General features: G+C 41.1%; 1 protein-coding gene across 1 annotated transcript; it reads left to right on the top strand.

Annotated features, from left to right (window-relative positions):
* The first annotated feature begins 2,631 nt into the window (after window positions 1–2,631).
* On the top strand, window positions 2,632–7,393 carry LOC130603001 (uncharacterized). The gene is made up of 6 exons (XM_057416395.1): window positions 2,632–2,786; window positions 3,116–3,195; window positions 4,650–4,764; window positions 5,468–5,574; window positions 5,808–5,922; window positions 6,775–7,393. The coding sequence occupies exons 1-6, from the start codon at window positions 2,720–2,722 to the stop codon at window positions 6,960–6,962; spliced, it is 672 nt and encodes a 223-aa protein (XP_057272378.1). The 5' UTR covers window positions 2,632–2,719; the 3' UTR covers window positions 6,963–7,393.
* The last annotated feature ends 11,668 nt before the right edge of the window (window positions 7,394–19,061 follow it).

Here is a 19,061-nt window from a genome sequence, read left to right as displayed (position 1 = left end):
GGTGCCTCTTTTCCTATTCCTTTTAATGTTAAGGTCCATCTCTACTCAGCCACTTACACTCTTGAAGGACTTTTGTTTACCAAGGTAATTGGCTTTTATTAGATTTTGGAACTGTGATACTAATTTATCTTTCACTACCTGTGTGATCTCTGTTTAGTTCATGTGATTACTAGAAACTTGGTGAAAAATTATTAGCTTCTTATTTTTAACTCTTAGGTTTATGCTATTCAGTATTCTCTCATAATTTTTGCTCCCAAACTGTTAGGTTTATTGCATGCCTTACTGGGTTTGATGTTCTTGTAGAATAAAATAAAATGCATAGAAATAACTGCAAAGCATCAACAAATATGTATAGCACGAGGTTAAAATTTGGGCCACTATCCTCCCCAGCGGCGTCTCACCAAAGAACTAGCCGCTAGATGGCTGTGTGTCCCACAGCTGTGGGAGCCAGTTTGTGCCGAAAGCATGTCCCTGTTTGTGCCAGCATGCAGCTACTAAATCTGGGTACCAATACCCTGTTACTCCTGATGCAGATAGTGACGTGCATAAGTGGATTGGATATGATCTAGACTGAGGACAGCTACTTTTTGCAAAGGACTATGGATTAATCCCAGGTTTGTTTAAATTGGGAGGGTGTTGAGATCACATTTATCCTCTCTAATCAGCTTGGTTTGTCAGTAGGCAAAAAGGATGAACGTAATCCGGCAATACAAGGGTTACATACGTGTGACCCCTAAAAGTCACCTAATCCTAGCTTTGTGGTGTTAAGCAGCATCCTGTTAAATCTTTTACACTGGAGAAATGCTGCCACCCCATGTTTCTTTCCACTTTGAACAGTGTCTTCCAAACAGCTGTTGAGATGGAGAGTGCATGACTGTGATGATCATGAAAGAAAAGCTGCCATTCATTCTCTTCAACTATGTCACAAACACACAGACTTCCATTCCAGCCAGAAATTGCCCCACTTTATTAACAATGTGTAAGTGGAGATGAACAAGTAGTAGGTTTATGTGTAATCCTCCCCTGGACTTACAGCATTAATCAGTAGCCCTCGTTAGACATCTGGATATAGATTGGCAGGAAAATATCTTAAAGTGCAGGTGCATCATCTTAAAGAATTTTGTTGGCAAAAATTTCCTAGGTACAGTTTTCCCTGCTGCATATTGCTCATCTTGCAAAGGAAAAAGAGTTGTGTGCGCCAGCTTCAAACATATAAACTGCTTGGAAGCAGGTCCCATTGGTCTGCCTAGAAATATAAACCTTGGCCTTCCTCATGAAAGACTACCTTTGCTAATGAACTTTTAGCTAGCAGTAATATATATACAAAGGCATTTTACTACTAATAGTAGGGAAGTCACCATACACACTGCCACAGAACTTTTTTGTAGAAGTCTTACACATTCCTGTTTATCAAGACTTCCCTCAGTTGCATAAGAAGGCATACCTTCATTGATGTGATGGAAGCCTTGCCACTTCTTCAGAATCTCCTGCTCATGATGTGTTACACTACAACTAGCAGAAGCAAATGAATGAAAAATAAATGATACCTGGAAAAGTGCTGTATAAATAAATGTATTCCATAACATAGCATGAAATCAGAATGTCCTATGTCAACAAAAATAAACATCTGCAGACAAAGCAAGCAGCTCTGTTCTGCTGGTAACAATAACAACCACTGAAGAGGTTGTTGGAGAGGGAGCATGTGTGTCTTGTTGGTTTGGTGGGCATGCAAGGTCAGTGTGGAGACTTGGAAGTAGGGGGTGTGTGATAGGCTGCTGAGTGAAAGGCCATGACTCTGAAACCTGTGTTTTACAGAGGGTCAGTCACACCCCGAGCACATGAGCGTTATCTGGGCAATTGTTTTAATCTGATCATGAATGTATAGGGTAGAAATGATTGAACTTCCATGACAATTCAGCTTTTCCCACAAATGGATATAAGCAAATGAGATTCGTGGCGCCATTTAAAAAACCCTCAAACCTACAAGTAGAAATACCATGCAGCTGCTAATACAGCATGCACACAGCAGGTATGCAGTTGGTGATATAATATACATAGAAAGTAGATTTGTGTTCTTGGGACTTTTTTCTTTCCTTTTGTACTGCTGTTGCTGCTTTGGTTAATCAGTATTTAATAACCCAGAATCTGGAAATTTGCTTTCCTTACTGTCGTGGTTTAAACCCAGCCAAGTAGCTAAACTCTGGGTGCTACAGGATGTAGAGCACATCCCGTTGCTCCAAATCAGTTTAGCCATCTTTTGATGTATCTCTTCTTGGAGAAGAGATACAGGGTTGAGTCCTGTAGGTAAAGCATAATTATGTCCTCTATATGAATGTGCAACGTGTCTGTGAGAAAGAGAAACAGACACAGACAGAAGGGGGAAGGTGGGCAAAGAGCAAGAGCATTCAAGAGTATGCGTACACTAAACATGTTTACAGTAAACCAGTTAATCTGAAAGCCAGACTGCCTCAGTGCTGTATTGAGAGACCTCCCCTTGCCTTCCTAAAACCATGCTGTTGAAATCTCTGCTGGCTTCCCAGCAAGTTGAGCAATATGTGTATCTCCCTAATGCCTTATCACAGCACTGCCTTGGAGCAAGGCACACTGTAAACAACCAGTGACCCACCCACATGCAGCCAGCCTCTCACCTGACTCCGCTGCTTCAGCTCTTAAGCTCCACAGGCAACAGGTAGCTAGCCCCTGGTCTCCTGCAGAAAAAATGCCATTCGGCTCCTGCCCACTTTGGAAAACACTGGGTTTTATAAGCTTAGCAGTGCTTCTTGCAGGTAAGATATGCCATTCATGGATATGACTCACAGTTATTTAAATAGTGGCTGCTTTTCTTAGGGAAATGAAGCATCCCACTTGGGAACCCAGCCCTGGGTGGCCACAAACAGGCAGGCAATCAGCTTGCTAACTGTTTAGAATAAATCAGCCTTTGCACAGTTTATTCACATTTGAGCCCTGATCACCAAAGGTAGAAAAGGTAGCACTAGGACTGCAGAATAGTGGCGCAATTGTCATAAACAAGTACTGTTATGTGGTATTTGGGGTTTGTTCATGTGTTGGGAAGGATTATAAACCAGCTACATACCTGCTTCTGTTTGTCTTTTAGATTTTACTAAAATTGGAGCTTTTGCTAATCCAAATGAATGTAAGAGTGCAACCATAGATGATGTCAATGAGAGTCTTAAGGTAAGAGGGTAGCTGTATCGGCCAGCCCAGGTCCTGCTTTACATGCACAGTCTGTGGTGGTGGGAGGAAAGAGCAGGGCTCCACCATGTATGCCTGTGCAGTCTGAGCACAACTTGCATATTGCTTTGGTGACACATGGTTCGAAACAACAGTACGTGGCCCAGAGGGGAGTAAGATGGATGAGCAAAAAAAGATCAGTGTCATTTGACTTATGTCTTTGGCCCTGCTGCTAGTCAAAAATACACGCTTTTAAGGTGTATTTTCCAGTTTTGCTTTGGTCCAGGTATAAAAATTGACTTCAGAATAAACAGTTATGTCTTTTGTTTTACAAGCATAATGCCGTTTTCAGTCTCTTCTATTTATTGTTTCAAATATAAAGTGCTAGATTTTTTAAATGCAAGTAAAGCCAGTCATCTGACAGCCTATGTTTTATGAGTTAGTGCCCTTGTCTTCTATGGGCTAGGCCTATCATAAGGGAGTGATCAGACAATGACCCTTCAATACAGCAGAAATGGTAAAGAAACACCAGAGCAGAGTCTATAAAAAAATGTTCACACACAGCTGAGCCACTTATCTATGAAATGGTAATGTGGAACTAATGGCTGGAGTTGGGTCCTTGTACCAGTACAAGCTGTGAACTTCTGCCTGTGGTATCATTCTCATCACTTGGGAGGGGAAGGCTGAGGACAACACTTGCCAAGGAGGTATTCTCCCAGGTGTCTGAGCTTTTCCCCCCAGAGATTTTAATTATTTTATTTCTATGACTGATGTCCATCATTTTCACAATAATTCTGCAGGCTCCAGCCTGAGAAGCAGAGTTAGCCATTGCAGGCTACTGATTCAGCAGCTGTCACTGAAAATTTGACTTGCTCTTTTTCTTGCATGCACGTGAGTTCGAAGTGACTGGTGTCTGTTATAATGATGGCATGCACTGGTGTTTTGGTTGTGGAGTTTAGTATGGCTCTGCAGTAGGCACATGTGTATAGGCACACATATATGGAGTAAAAGCTATTGACACATGTATACAGCAATACCCAGTTAAATATAGGAATGTGTTCACAAATATGTATTTTTACACACACACAGAAAGTCTGAGAGATATCAGCATTCAGCAGATAAGAATAATAACCTAACGTTTCATACAGAAAGAAGATACATACAGTTGTTTGTAAAGGTATCATTTCATATATAAGAAAAAAAGCAACAACTCACATCAGTTCTCCCTCTTGAACTCAATATAATGGGAAAAACCTATCTAGCCACCATTTTAAAAAATTGCTTGATTTCTTCCAAAAACATTGTGGGGTAATTAGCATTACTTACAGCTAGATCATTTTCAAGACGTTTCTTGTTCTGCATAAAAAAAAAAAAAAAGAAAAAAAATTGCCACTTTCATGAATTAATTCCAAGGCCTTTCCTCTTCAACTTAGCTGTTTTTTTCCCTAACTCCACAGAAATATTCAAACTGTTTTGATGAAATGATCCCTGAGAGTAAAAAATCTTCAATCAATTTCCTTGTCTGGACACTGCAAGAAATGCTTGATCTCCTGCGCCCTGTTCAAGAGAAATGTGAGGCCCCTCTTGAAGCAATGCTCCTCTCTGCTGGGTGTAAAACAAAGTGGCAGTGGAGAAGCACTAAGAAAATTTCTTTACCTACAGTCAGAGTGAGCTAAGTCTCTGCATGTCTTGAAGGGGGCAAAGAACAAGATAAAAGGCATCTCAGCAAAACAAGGGTGCTTAACCACTGGGCTGGCAGGCATCTGGGGGGGGATAGCAGCCCCAGTGCGTGGGGTCCCACCGTCCCCACAGCCCAGCCTTCAATGCTGAGCTACAGCTCATAGTCATAGAGGCAGCAAGACCTGCTCTGCCCTCCAGCAGGAGCCTCTTTTGTGCCTGGCAGTGGGCATCAGTCATATTTTCCAAAGAAATATTTGGATAATTTGTCTGCAGTAGCACTGAATGCCAGTGCTGTGAATGCAAATGCCACTTTTAAAGTGTAACTTTGGCTGATGGGGACTTTGTTGTCACAGTGACAAGTGATGGAAAAATTGTGTGTTGCCAAAAAGAAAGAAAGAAAGAAAGGTTTTAAACAAAAGAAAAAGCTTAGTTTGACAAAATCAGCTAGTGGGGCAGTTATCACCTGTGCCTGGGTCAGTGAGTATGCCCGTGGTCTGGTTGGGAAGTGGGGGATGATAGGCTTTTATACTCACTCGCACTCTGATGAGTTGTTCTTTCACTCTCTTTTTTTTTTTTTTTGTAATCCACTCAAAAGCTTTCAAGCAGCTTCCTCCCTGCCCGCTCCCACTACCCCCTAGAAATGGCGGGCTGGTGTGTGTCACCATTGACAACGCTCAGTACTGCAAACCCATGTGCAACAAGGTAACATTCATGGTTTACTGCTGATATACTGCTGCATCTATTCATTAATGTACAAGTGTTTATTGTGTAATGCATAATTTTCCTTGTTATACTTTTTTTTTTTTCTCCCTTAGGGCAGGGAGAGGTTGTAGTGTTTGTCCAGACCTTCACTGGCTAAGTGTTTCTTCACCTTATGGTTACCATGATGTAGCCTAAGACACCATTTGTTTTTTTCCCCATCTTTGCTTACCAAGGGTTATGACTTCCAATTCCTCAGAAGGAGCAGACTGTATGAAGTATGTGGCAGCAGAACTGGTTTTTCCTGGACAACACAGTTTGATGGGGGAAAGGCACTGGCTGTTTGTAAGCGTGAGTACTTCTCAGACACATCAAGTCACAGAGGTGGTAGTCCCTTTTGTTTATAAAAAGGAAGAAAGTCTCTCTTCTTGATATGTGTGACAACCTTGGCCTGTGTGACATTGTAGGAGCTAGTGCTGGGATGGAAACTGCTGAATGAGAAATCATGTTAGCTTTAAAACTGACACTAAGGCCTGAGCATTGCTGTTTCAGTTTGGGGTAGCAAACATGACATGTAAGCAATGTTTGTGGGGAGATGCACCTTTTTTTTTTTAAACAGTAAATAGCTGTCATTCTAACACAACCCCTGTACTGCACAAGGGCTGTGTGATCCTCCTGACGGCAGTGAAACTTAGAACTGCTCTTTATCTTGCAACAGTACTTGAAGAACCTCAGTAAAATTGGTCAACACCTGCACTATTCACTGTATGTGCATACAATAAAAAACAGCAGCTGGTCTCCAGCCAGCAGTGCTGCCTTTTTCATGGGGCAGCCCAAGGGTTTTAAGACTACTCTCATTGCATCCAGTGAGCAATCTGTGACCTGAAGCAGGCTGTCTGACTCCGTTATTATTGAGATAATTAAAAAATAGATGTGTGTATAGATACACAAAAGGGCCAACCTGTCTTTTCTATGGTTAATGGAAAATATTTTATTTTTAACAGTGCCTTCTTGCTAGAGCAGTTTTCTCCCAAGGGTTACGAGAAACAGTCCTCTAGGCACTTTTATTCCAAGTTGAATTATTTAGTCTGGTAACTGGTGCTTGTTTAAACATCAGGACAAATCTCAGCCAAGTAAGTCAACTGCTTGGGGGTTTTGTTTTTTTATTTTTTTTTCTTTTTTTATCACCTTTGATCTTTCCAGCCTCTGAGATAGCCGTCAGTGGAGCTGAATCTGCCTATTTCCCTGCCAACAGCACCTGTCTGCGCACATTAGCCTTCACTGAAACTCAGGCTGATCAGCTCAACACGTTCCTCAAAGAGCTTGGTGAGCAAGGCATTGATGGCTCCAACCGTGACAAGGATGCTGATTGTATCATCTGTGGTTACTAGCACCAAAAAGCTTGTGTTACAGACCAACCAGCCGTCTGCAATCTGATATGGGCATTTTGACAAGAGAAGCAGAGCAGTGAAATCGTTGCTAAGACATGTAAACATACAGCTTTTATTTGGTTAAAGAACTAGAGATCATAGTCCTAATTTGACCTCAGCTCTTGGATACAGATATATAAGCTAAACCTAGTCGCATAGCTCATGGCAGAGGTGTTTCAAAGAAACTTCACTTTTATGGCTTAAATTTGTCTAGCTGGAATTAAATAAGAAATAGAATTGTTTCATGGTTGCAGTCATTAGTTAAACACAGTAATTTTTATCAGAAACCATCTTCTGTCAGGTGTTAGTTTTACTTCTAGTTGCTTTTACAGGTGCCAATTAGTCACTGTTTTGTTTCTCTGATGACCATTAAAGCAGTGCAAGTCACTGGTCATAGGCATACAGTTCTTTATTCAAGTACCTGCTTGATTGGGGGTTAAATCCGGCTGCACATACAGCTGTTCAAAGTGCTGTGATTTGCATGAACTACAAACTTAAAGCACTGTAGTCTGCTGGTGGGACAACTCTAGGGTTTCTCCTGTATTTATTATCTTGAGGAAATCCCACAGAAAGACACAGCCTCTAGGTATACTGCAATGCACTTCTAGGAGTCAAGAAGTACCCTATATGCTTGATGTAACCAAGCAAAACGGCAGGGAAAATGTACTATCTCAGTTCAGTACATGTGAGAAGTGGGGTAGCCCTAAACTATTTGCACAGTGTCTCCTCTGCCAAAAACATGAAAGCAGTGGGTGTTGAGGGACCTCTGTAGTTTGTGTGCCAGGGATCTGCTTTTAGTCTCCTTTGTTTAGTTCCTGTGGGGCAAAACCATAGTGGTTCTGGAAAGAAAGCTCTCTTGATCCTTGATTTGCTCTAACAGCTATGTCTGCCCTGTGGGATGCAGGGCTGCAAGTGCTCTTCTGGACTCACACTTTCTTGCACAGCCTGGGTGTATGTGACACATGCACTTGCAGTGCCTTCCTTATATGGAGCCTATAGCTATCACAAGGTCTGGCTTGGCTTCAGAGGTAAAGCGCAAAAGCAAATGAGGTCTGGTTGTAATAGAGTTGGGATGGGCCATATTTAGGGTAGAGCTCTAAGGGCCGATTTCAGGGCAACCTGTTGAGATGCTCTGATCTCAGTGCCGTAGTGCTGGGGCAGCTGCTGGTCCTAGCCCAGTATGTTCACAGCATCTGGCTAATAATCCTCCTCGCTTTTCCCTGTTCATTTTATTTCTAAACCTAGTCTAATCTGGGACAGGTTTGGCTGTTGCCGGAGTTAGCAAAAATTTTAGCTGGTCATCTGAATTTGTAACAGCTCTATACAAGAACAAATATCCAAGTGATTTTTTTTTCTGTTGTCGATTCTTCTCATGGCATATAAGACCACTCGTTCCTGCTCCAATCCCCGTTCTTCTGTGAGCTCTCCCTCTTTTACACCCCCCACCCCCCACTCCCCATGTTCATGTGTACTCTGGAAAAACAGAGGCACAGAGTAAGAAGTGTGAAGGGCAGAAAATTCCAGCCATTGTCCACAAGGCAGTTGATGCAAGTTAAGACAAAAGACAATTTAGCCCTGGTGATTCAGTTTACTTGTGGAGCTGGAGCAACAAAACATATGTGCATGTGGATCATTATGAAATCCAAACAAAAAGCTTAGTTACTGTTTGCTTGGTTTTCAGTGGAATCTGTGCTTGAGGTTTTGTTTTAATTTTCTTCTCTTGAGCAAACACTGAAGCCATAGATCTGAAGACAGCCAGCTCATCTGTTTGTGTTTCCTTTCTCTTCTTTACCTTTTCCCTATTCCTGTGAATCTCAGACACAGGCATCATAACTACACGGTGCATGATGTATAATTGACCTTTACCTCATTAATCAGTTAAATGATTCAGATATGTAAAACTACACACATCTTTCAGACTCTGATGCCAGCCATTACAAGCAAAAATCCCATTGGCTGCTTTTGGGCCCAGAACCAGACAGTAATATGACGATGAGTGTAGCAGACAATTACACCAACAAAGGGATGAGTTGGCTGCTTCAATTGATTATAAACTGAGGCAGTAACTTCAGTCATTGTGTTGGAGGCAAAAATGCTGCAGTCTTAAAGAAAAAAAATGCTTTTTTCAATCACTGATTTTTTTTTTTTTTTTTCTGGCAAACAAATAATCTCTATTGCATGAAATAATAATATCTTTAAGGTTTTGATTTTCAGCCAATTCATTATCAGCTGATGCTCAAATAAAGTATCTGGAGAATAAAAACGTTCCAGTGTCATTTTCCTACTGCTGCTAAAAAATATTTTCCTCTGAGTTGTTGGGCTATTCTCATGACTTTCCAAACCAGCCAACAAAAGAAAAGAAACTCAGTACTGGATTTCATAAGGAAATAAAACCCATTGCTCTTGTAAACTAACAGAAACTGTCAAATCTGTGCATCAGAAATCCTGCTAGTGAGTGTCCCACAGTGCAAAAGAATTAGGGTGGAAAGCTTTCATTTGATGTGGCATGAATGTGATGTTAAGCTGGAGACTGCATTGTTGGACTTGTTTGTTTGTTTTTTCATAAACTTGCGGAGAAGCAGTTTTGTTCTATTCCCATCATCCAAGTTATTACTTACATATGAGAAAGGGAAGTTGAACCAATAAGCCTGTGTGACACAGTTAAAAACTGAAGTAAATTTAATCATATTATTTCCCAGTGTAAATTTGCATAATGTAATTCAGGCAAATAGTTATTGTATGCTTGCATTAACTTCAAGTTGGTTTCTGGGCGGGCATGTCTGAGCATTGGGCCATCCCTCATGTTCGTGCTCTAACCTCAGGATGAGGAGGGCTTTGTGTTCTCACAGTCTGTGTTCTGGCACTTAGGATTTGCAAAGAGGAATAAAATTCACATAGAAGGAAAGAAAGCACAGCTACAGGTTGGGCAGAGAAGAGATTCAGAGCAGCCCTGTAGAGAAGGACTTGGGGGTGTTGGCTGATGAGAAAAGGAACATGAGCTGGCTTCAGTGTGTGCTGACAGCCCAGAAAGCCAACCATATCCTGGGCTGCATCTAAAGGAGCATGACCAGCAGGTTGAAGGAGGTGATCCTGCCCCTCTACTCTGCTCTTGTGAGACCTCACCTGGAGTATTGTGTGCAGTTCTGGTGTCCTCAACATAAAAAGGACATGGAACTGTTGGAACAAGTCCAGAGGAGGGCCATGAGGATGATCAGGGGACTGGAGCACCTCCTGTATGAAGACAGGCTGAGAAAGTTGGGGCTGTTCAAGCCTGGAGAAGAGAAGGCTGCGTGGAGACCTCCTAGCAGCCTTCCAGTATCTGAAGGGGGCCTATAGGGATGCTGGGGAGGGACTCTTCGTCAGGGACCATAGCAATAGAACAAGAGGTAATGAGGAACAGGGGAAGTTCAGGTTAGAAATAAGGAAGAAGTTCTTTACTGTGAGAGTGGTGAGGTGCTGGCACAAGTTGCCCAAAGAAGTAAATGCTCCATTCCTGGCAGTGATCAAGGCCAGGTTGGACAGAGCCTTGGGCAACATGGTCTCACGTGAGGCATCCCTGCCCATGGCAGGGGGGTTGGAACTAGATGATCTTAAGGTCCTTTCCAACCCTTACTATTCTGTGATTCTATGAAAGAAAAAAATATTTTAGGCCAGTAGGTTTAGCAGATCAGACAGAAGAAATGCAAGATGCTTATTTATTGTGCCATTCTTGTCAGGTTTGTTACATTTCATGTTACAACCAGAGTAAAGCACTGCCTCCCTAGAATACATTTCATGATTTTGGCATATACACTTGCATAGGTAGCAGTCTTCTCAGCTAAAGGCTTTGGTAATATTTACTGCGTAACTGTAGAAAAGGAGTCTTTCCAGATATTAAGCAAAAACAATGCTGTATTATGCTCACTTCTCTTTCAGTCTTGTTTTCAGTCCATTACAATGCAAGACAAGAGTCTGTCTAGGAACTAAGCCAACAACAGTAATTACAACATAGCCAAAAAAAGGAAGTCAAAGTGTTGAGAACTGTAGTACATGAAGACAAAATTATACACGTTCTCTTTTCACAGGAACATAGCAGTAACAGGTTGGGACACCCATTCCTTTTGGATGGATCCTAGGCAGTAAAAGTGCCTGAACCTGAGAGATTTTATCATTCTGAACCATTCTTTAAAGGGATCGGTGGTGTTACAGCTTGTACCAGGTCTGGCTCACACTGAGCCATGCAGTGAGATCTGTGGTACATGTTTCATTCTCCAGATCACCACTGCAGTGGGGGGTAGAAACATGAGAAAACTCATTATCAGCACGGCAGCAAATATGACCAGCAGTATTTCCCAAGGGGCCAGGTTCGTTTCCACGATGATCTTCTCCATGTCAATAGTCTGAAGCTGTAAAGCAAAAATTACACTGCATTACTTTCTTGTAAATAGGCATTACAACTGTATAGATGTGTTTGGTTTAGCCAGCATAGGGCTGTCAGCTTCTTTGGCCGGTTATTCTCATCCTAAAGAACACACCCATTTTGCGTGGCTGCAGGCCCCAGAAGAGCTCCTTCTCTCTCTCTTCTTTCTTCCCCTCTCCTGTACTGTCCCCTTGAGAGCCTCCATGGAGCATCATCCTGCCTCTCCCATTTGGCTCAGTTGCAGTTGCTGATGATAAGATACTACATCCACTTAGAAATGGCATTCGTTACTCTTGGGAAAGCCTTTGTCACCTTCTATTTAAAATTTTTATTTTTAAGCCCCTCACCTCTCACTTCAATACAAAAAGTTATTATGACACTGTCATGTATCAAAACTAAAGCTGAGAATAAAAGCATACGATGGAAAGAAGAAAGAACTGTAAGTTATCTGCCATTGTGGTGGGTTGACCCTGGCTTGATGCCATGTGCCCACCAAAGCTGCTCTATTATTCCCCTTCTCAATGGACAGGGGAGAGAAAATATAATAAAAGGCCTCTGTGTTGAGATAAACACAGGGAGAGATCACTTGCCAACTACCATCACAGAAAAAAAAAACAGACTTCATTTGGGGAGATTAGTTTAATCTATTATCAATCAGAGTAGGATAGTGAGAAATAAACCCAAATCTTATAAACACCTTCTTCACATCCCCCCCTTCTTCCTGGGCTTAACTTTATTCACAAAATCTCTACTGCACAGCGGGACGGGGAATGGGGGTTGTGGTCAGTTCATCACACATTGTCTGTGCTTCTCCTTCCTTCCCAGTGGGAAGACTCCTCACACTCTTCCCCTGCTGCAGGCTGTGAGCTCTTCCACAGGAGATGGTCCTCCATGAACTTCTTCAAGATGAACCCTTCTAGCAGCTTCTCACAGAAGCCCCCCCATGCAGTCCCCTCCCTTCTACCAAAACATTGCTACACAAACCCAATGCAGCCATCAGAATGTGTATTTTAGCTCTTTCAGTCTTCCCCTATAAAGTAGGCTTTAGAAACTCTTTGCTTACCAGAGAGCTTCAATGGACACTCAATAAAGAATTATGTGCTTTGAAAATGACTACAAATATAATGAAACTGTTAACTCTGTTGAAAACTGATTTCTATTTGAAATGGTTTAATCAAACAAATATGAGCTTAAGATGCAGAGAAGTTTAGCAGGTAGGCAGTAGGGCATACATGCAGAACAGAAACAGAGCTAATACATCTCTTTAGTTTTGCAAAATAGAAAGAGTAGACCGGCTAGTAAGGAGTTAAATCATGTTGGTTTTGAGACAAGGAGACAGAACTGTTAATAGGTGTGTCTAAGGGCTCAGTGCAATTCCTTCAGCACAGGACCTACACACCTGAAAGCCATAATGAAGCCAGAGCAGTTAGATTGAATAAAAGGAGATGGCCAGGAACTGAGTGGGTTTTTCTCCCACTACAATTTCTTGACTTTGTGCTCTAGCAGTAAGGAAGTTACTGGGAATTTGCCTTGAGTTCACCAGAGGAGACCTCAGATTTGTCTGTTGCTTTTCAAAGTGGGTGATGTACTGGGTTTCCATCATTAAATCCTGATCCTTATGTAAAGGAGAAGACTGAAACAGGGTTGATGCAATATGCTTATTTAGGGAAAGTAGAAGAATTTGTCTATTATGTGGGAAGCTAATGGGTTGCCAGCAATTTTGTACCTGGCTTAATAATGTGAAAATCACATTTAGGTAAATTATTTGTTGTGGCCTGTGAGGAGAAGCAGCAGAAGTCTGGTAACAAATCCTGGAGGATTTAAGTAGTGATGATCTTCGATGAAGGTTAGCAATCTGTTAGACTGACTCTCGATGGAGTTTCTTTTGGCTGCTAAATGAACTGGACCCTGCTACCCAGTCAAACCATGGCTTTCTAGTGTCAGCCTTTCTTATGTGTTTACCTTCTCTTGCTATTGAGTTACCAGTTCAGCCTTTTTGAGAAAGAAATACACAGATTCTGGGGGTGGAAAACATTTCTCTCTCCAGACCCAGCTGTGTCTGCCCAGCCAGGGTTGGTGTCTGCCTTGCAGCAGTGCCAAGACCTTTCCAGAAACCTCAATTCTCATAAGGCTGTGTCAAGTTTTAAATTAGATTAATGTCAACTCTTGCAAACTGGGGAGAAGTATGGAGGACATGGGTGAAGCTTCCTGAGCTCAGAGCCTGAAGTAACCTTGTGGCTGCTGCTTCCTTGACAGCTAAGACACCTATCTGTGGTGGGACAGTTCGCTGATGCTGGAATGCTGCCTACCAGGTTTGCTCCCCTAGCTGGCTGTGTTTGCTTTCACCCAGATACAAAATTGCTTGGTTTTGCTTGTTTTTCATCTGCTCAGACTGGCAGCTCTGACTAATGTGGACTGAGCTCTGGGGCTTGTTGGGCTATGTGATATTCTGACCTTTCTTGTGGCACTTGTGATTTTATTCTCTTTCCCCTGGTTAGTGGATGAAGGTAAGTGTGAGGCTGTTTGCAACCAGGTGAGGCAGCTGGGGAGAAGTGAGGTTTGTGCACAGGAACTGCCTTGTGCTTCTTCATTGCTGCACTGGGAATACTGGAGGTGGGCCTCTTATTCTCTAATTAAATGTTGTCTGTCAATAAATTCCTTTAAAAATCTCAATTTCTGACTTGCTTTGCCTCTTGTTCCTGCCTTTTTCTCTGCAAGGCATTTCCTATTAACCTCTTGCTGCTGCTATTTTTGCTTACTCTTTCAGTTTTATTTCAGTTCTTGATGTTTGTTATTTCATTCTCTTCCTCGTTCCCCTACTTCAATTTGTTGCAATTTCCCTGTTTAGACAAGTGTCTATTTGGCCATAGTTTGCATAGGAAATCCCCTGTCCCTGTTTTCTGCTCTATTGATCTCTCCTCAGCACCTGGCTAAGACAAAAATCCAGTCAGACTACATTTGCTTTAGCCAGAAAAAATGCTGATGGCTAATAACTGATAATAAGTCCCATGTAATGTCCTCAAACTATTAATTTGTCCTTCACCCACCTATTCTATACTTTCCCAGCACTCATGTTCTTGCATTCTAAAACTCTGGGCTCTTATCTTTTAAGCAAGCAAGTGCTGCACAGCCCCAGGGTGCATATGCAGCTTGCTGTGGTCTTTTGGGAAATGAATGCATCAGGAACTCTTTGTAACTATGCCTGTATGACAGAAAGGTTATCATACATCAGTAGCACTATATTACCTAATTTTCAGTAAGATACATCATAAATAAGGTACATTTATGACAGTGGAATCCATCCAAAATAGAAATAGGTGTACTGACAAGTGAGTCTGTTAAACTGTAGTGCTGTGCAATCAGGAGGTACAGAGGCTGGAGGCCATGATGCAGTGGCCCCTCTAAGTATTGTTTGCCTGTGTCAGCCAGAGCCAGCCTGTGTTTCATTCAGCACAGCTGTAAAAGATCTGGGACTGCTCAGGCAGTGAGGTGTTTTTCACACTTACAGTGTCTGATGCACACATAGCTCTAGAAACACAAAAGCAGTAGTATTTCTTTCAGAATAAACACAAACTGTCACTGGGGTTTTGCAAGTTGTCTCCAGTCCTCGTCAGTGAATGCCGGAGAATATCAAATCTGTTTTCTAAACCATGAAATATTTTGCAGTGAAGGCTCTAGATCTGTCTCCTGAATTTAACTAGGTAGAAAAGTGAAGGCCTCTGCAAGAATTGCAGCTGGAGGCAACAAACAGAATGCAGTAAATTACATTTTAGGAAAAAAGGCCTATTGGAGAAGTGAGATTTCTGGTTCTGTCTTCCATTTCCAGTGCTTCATTTAAGATTTGCTTGAAGGCTAAACAAGTAAAAGCTTTTGTTGTGAACTATAGTTGATGGAAGACCTTTTTGGACACTAAAGAAGGGTTCATTTTAGTGGAGTGGACAGAGTCCTTAGAAAAATCACAATAAAATTCTCATACCTTCTGCAGAAAACAAAATAATGACCTTGTTACATAATTCGGGAAATGAAGCCGGTATGCTTCAGTAGTCACGAATGTTTAACGCAATCTAAACCAGGCCTTGTAAAAATGTATTTCTTAGGTTGTGGTTTGCTTCACTGATCTCCTTAGCAGTGAAGGGGATCCATTTATGAATTGTAGCATCTTTAAGATTGTGGCACACAACTGTTGCTGAGGACTACATAAGCAGGTAAAGAGACTTGCACTATGGTATATTCAGCTGACATACTTTGCCAGTTTACAGCTTGCTGCAATATAGAAAAGCCAGAAAATAGTATTTGAACATTTGATTTGAAGCTTTAACTTTTGATTATTAGTAAAAAGCAAAACTACATATGGGCAGACAGGGTGATACACTCTTTAGCATGGGCTGCTCTCTCCCAGTGAAGTAGAGAACAAGGGTGCAGCTGAGACGGTTGCCTTTTGGTTTATCCTGCAAGAAATCTACCCCAACTGTTTCTGGGTGCTTGTTCTGCCTGCAGCATTCATTACTGTACTGAATGTAATCTTTGATTCTAGCTGTAATGAACCTATGTTAAGGTCAGTTATTTTTCTCTGCTAATCTTGCATTTATTTTTTCCAAATTAGTAATGAATATCTTTTAATTTTGGAGAGCTAATGTTACTGAAAACCTCATGAAAACCCAGATTATTTATCTCCTTACTGCAACTGGGGAGGAAGCTATACCTCAACATATGATGAGGTCAAATGTGGATTTGAAGCAACATTGTTATGCGTAAGAGGCTTATTTGCAGTCTACAGGAATTGTGTAAAGCTTTAAGACAGCCTTCTGAAGCAAATAGGTGTCACTGTAACATGAGAAGGTCCCTGAGTGAAGTGTTTGTGGGAGGCAGGGGCCTCCCAACCTGTTAACTTGCTCTCAGCTGTGCTTCCTCTTAAGACTTTTTGCATGGAGCAGAAAGATGAGCTGGTATTTGAATTGGCATCTATTTATGTATTTCTTTTCCTCCTCCAAACTTCAGAATAATTATAATGTAATTTTCGCCCTCTCTACTTGGAAAGGTCACAACTCCAGTACTGCTGGCTAACCTTGGGAACAGAAAAACAAGCTTTAAAAAATTCTTTGGACCCTAGTAAGTGTGTATGTGCAGAGCGGATCAAAGTCTGCAAGGCCTGTTTCATATTGGTGAATTGAGTTCTATTTTCTGTTGTTTCTATCAGAATATTATGCTTATTAACTACAGCAGTTAATGACAATCAAAAAGCACCTGAGAGCAAAACACTCATTTGGAAGCAAACAGGAAATGTGGGCAAAGACAGTTTGCCTTTCCTCATCTTCAGTTACCACAGAAAAGCTGCAGTGCCTTCATCTCCCCCAACGCAGCATTTCAGGTTTATGTCAATATTTTCATGCTTTTGTAAAGAACTGCTTCTGTGTAAATCCTCACTCTTAAATGATTTCTGGAGTTTGATGACTTCAGGCAGATAAGAACCTCATTGCCTGCAACAGAATGAATTTGCCACTAGCAAGCTACTTGAAGCTGTTCTTGCTGAGTAAAAAGCTTGCTAAATGTTTGTAAAGCAAGAATAAACTTGCTTATGGGCTTGTGTATCTGAGTATTTATGGAAGCACTGCAAGGAAATTAGACCCTTGACTAATATCCAAACAGGTGAATGCAGTGTTTAATTTTGTGCTGGGTGGCCTGCTCCAAGATTTTTGTTTCTAGTGTTACTTGAAACTCTTGGCAATAGCATCAGGTTCCACTCCAGATGTTCTTGTAGGCAAGAAAATACTGACAAATGTAGCCAAATGGATCCCAGCAGAGTGTATCACTTGGAAAGACCCACCTGGAGATGTATATTGGGAGGCTTGGTTTTGTTGCTCTCTGAAGCAGGTAGCAGGGCCCTGGTGTTTTATCATTTATCTTTTCAAGCAAGCACAATTTGGTTTACCTTTTCCGTATTCATGCTGTGGGGCAGGAAGAGGAAAGATTATTCTTACATTGAAAAAAACTGTGCCTTAAAGAAAGGCCAATCAGCCAGGTTAAGTTTTCTATGAAAGCTCTGGGCCATTCATTGTACTGTACACTAATATTTAAGTGGGAATCAATCCTTCCCTTTCTTTTCTCCATCCCCAAAGGAAGGGTCTTATTCAGTATAAACTTGGAGTTTCATTATTATTAAAACAGACTGAAGCTAGAGCAAACAAAAGAACTTCTACATAATGTAGTTGTATTAGCACTTCTGGAAATACCTTGGTCACAGACTTATCTTTGTGACAGTGTTCAATCACTAGTTTTTCTGGTGGAGATTAATTGCTTGATGGAGATTAATACAGTCAGATTGGGTGAAAAAACATGATCCATAGTGCTAAACAAATACACATCTGAAATGGTAAAGACTGAAGTTATCTCTTTGCACAATCATTTTTGTAGGTCAGCAGTTCCACTAAATTATGCTAATTTAGCATATTCGATAAAACCAGGCAAATGATATTGAAGTTCTGGTATCTTATACAAACAGGCCTTATAGCTCTTTATGTGGGGAGGGGTTTTATTATCTAGATGCGATAGCTGCCCAGTTAGATACAAAGATTAACTCTCAGCTGCCTTAGCACAACTGGAGGTGCAGTACACTTACCATTTCACAGAGGTGTCAACACCCCTACTCCCAGGCATGTACTTATTTTAATAGAAGAACAAGTCAGAAGGGCTAAACTAGCAACAACCATGAACATGTTCTGCTTTCTGTTCCACTCCGTGATTTAAATCTTTAGCCTTCAAGTGGTGAAAACAAGTGTTTCTGTGTACTTGTTCTCCAACACAACTGCCAACTTCCTATTAATCTTTAAAGATAACTACACATGTCTAGACTAGTTTTCTGAAGAGGTCATAATGGCTGCAATGTCCACAGTGCGCCCTGTAACGGCGTGGAACTGTAGAAGGGTGAATTTCTCTGCCACTTCTATGACTGTGTGTTACAATCAGACATAGCGAATGGTAGGAATGCGAAAAGTGCTCAGACCTAGATTTCTTGCACGGTAATTGACTTGAGATGGGGGTCATGATCAAGAGATGACTATACTGCAAGTTTAAAGTGTCACTTAAAACTCTTGTAAAAGCCATTAATCAAATTAATGAGTTTGCTACCTTAGAGAAGGCTGTATTTTAACTACATGAATCCTCAAACCAATAGTAACACTGCTTTGATTTCTAGACGGCCAAACCTTTCAAACCAGTGTTGCGAAAATGCTCAGAATCATAAAGCATTAAAAGAAATATCACTGAATTTGCTTGCATTATATCTCCTTTACAGGTAACAACCAGATAAAATGTTAGCTATAAATATTTCAGTATTAATTGTTTGAAGTATTTTAGTAGGTAGTGCTGTAGTTTAGTGTGTTGACTTTTAAGTAAATGTGTATATTTAACTTTCTCTGAGTAAAGTCGATACAGGATGCAAATGTAGCTTACAGAATTTAAAAAAATACATGGTTGCAGATATTAGATGTATAAAATTTGGGAGAAGATGTTAAAGCTATACTATGCTAATATATTAAAGCTATACTATAATATAATACTATACTAACATACTATATGTTAAAGCTATACTAAAGCATATTTAATAATGCAAAAGTAGTACACTGGAATTTTGCTGAGCATGCCTTAGTTGAAGTATGTTTCAC

This window comes from Pezoporus wallicus, unplaced genomic scaffold, assembly GCF_028554395.1.
Source record: "Pezoporus wallicus isolate ANWC-B61680 ecotype Strahan unplaced genomic scaffold, APGP_CSIRO_Pwel_v1 contig_2012, whole genome shotgun sequence".
Lineage (NCBI taxonomy): Eukaryota > Metazoa > Chordata > Aves > Psittaciformes > Psittacidae > Pezoporus > Pezoporus wallicus.
This window is presented reverse-complemented; position numbering and strand designations above follow the sequence as displayed.

Coding starts and splice junctions, on each gene's coding strand:
- LOC130603001 (XM_057416395.1), top strand. CDS start 2,720: ATGCCATTCGGCTCCTGCCCACTTTGGAAAACACTGGGTTTTATAAGC. Junction 4,765..5,467: donor GCGCCCTGTTCAAGAGAAAT/GTGAGGCCCCTC, acceptor TCCACTCAAAAG/CTTTCAAGCAGCTTCCTCCC. Junction 5,923..6,774: donor GGCACTGGCTGTTTGTAAGC/GTGAGTACTTCT, acceptor TGATCTTTCCAG/CCTCTGAGATAGCCGTCAGT.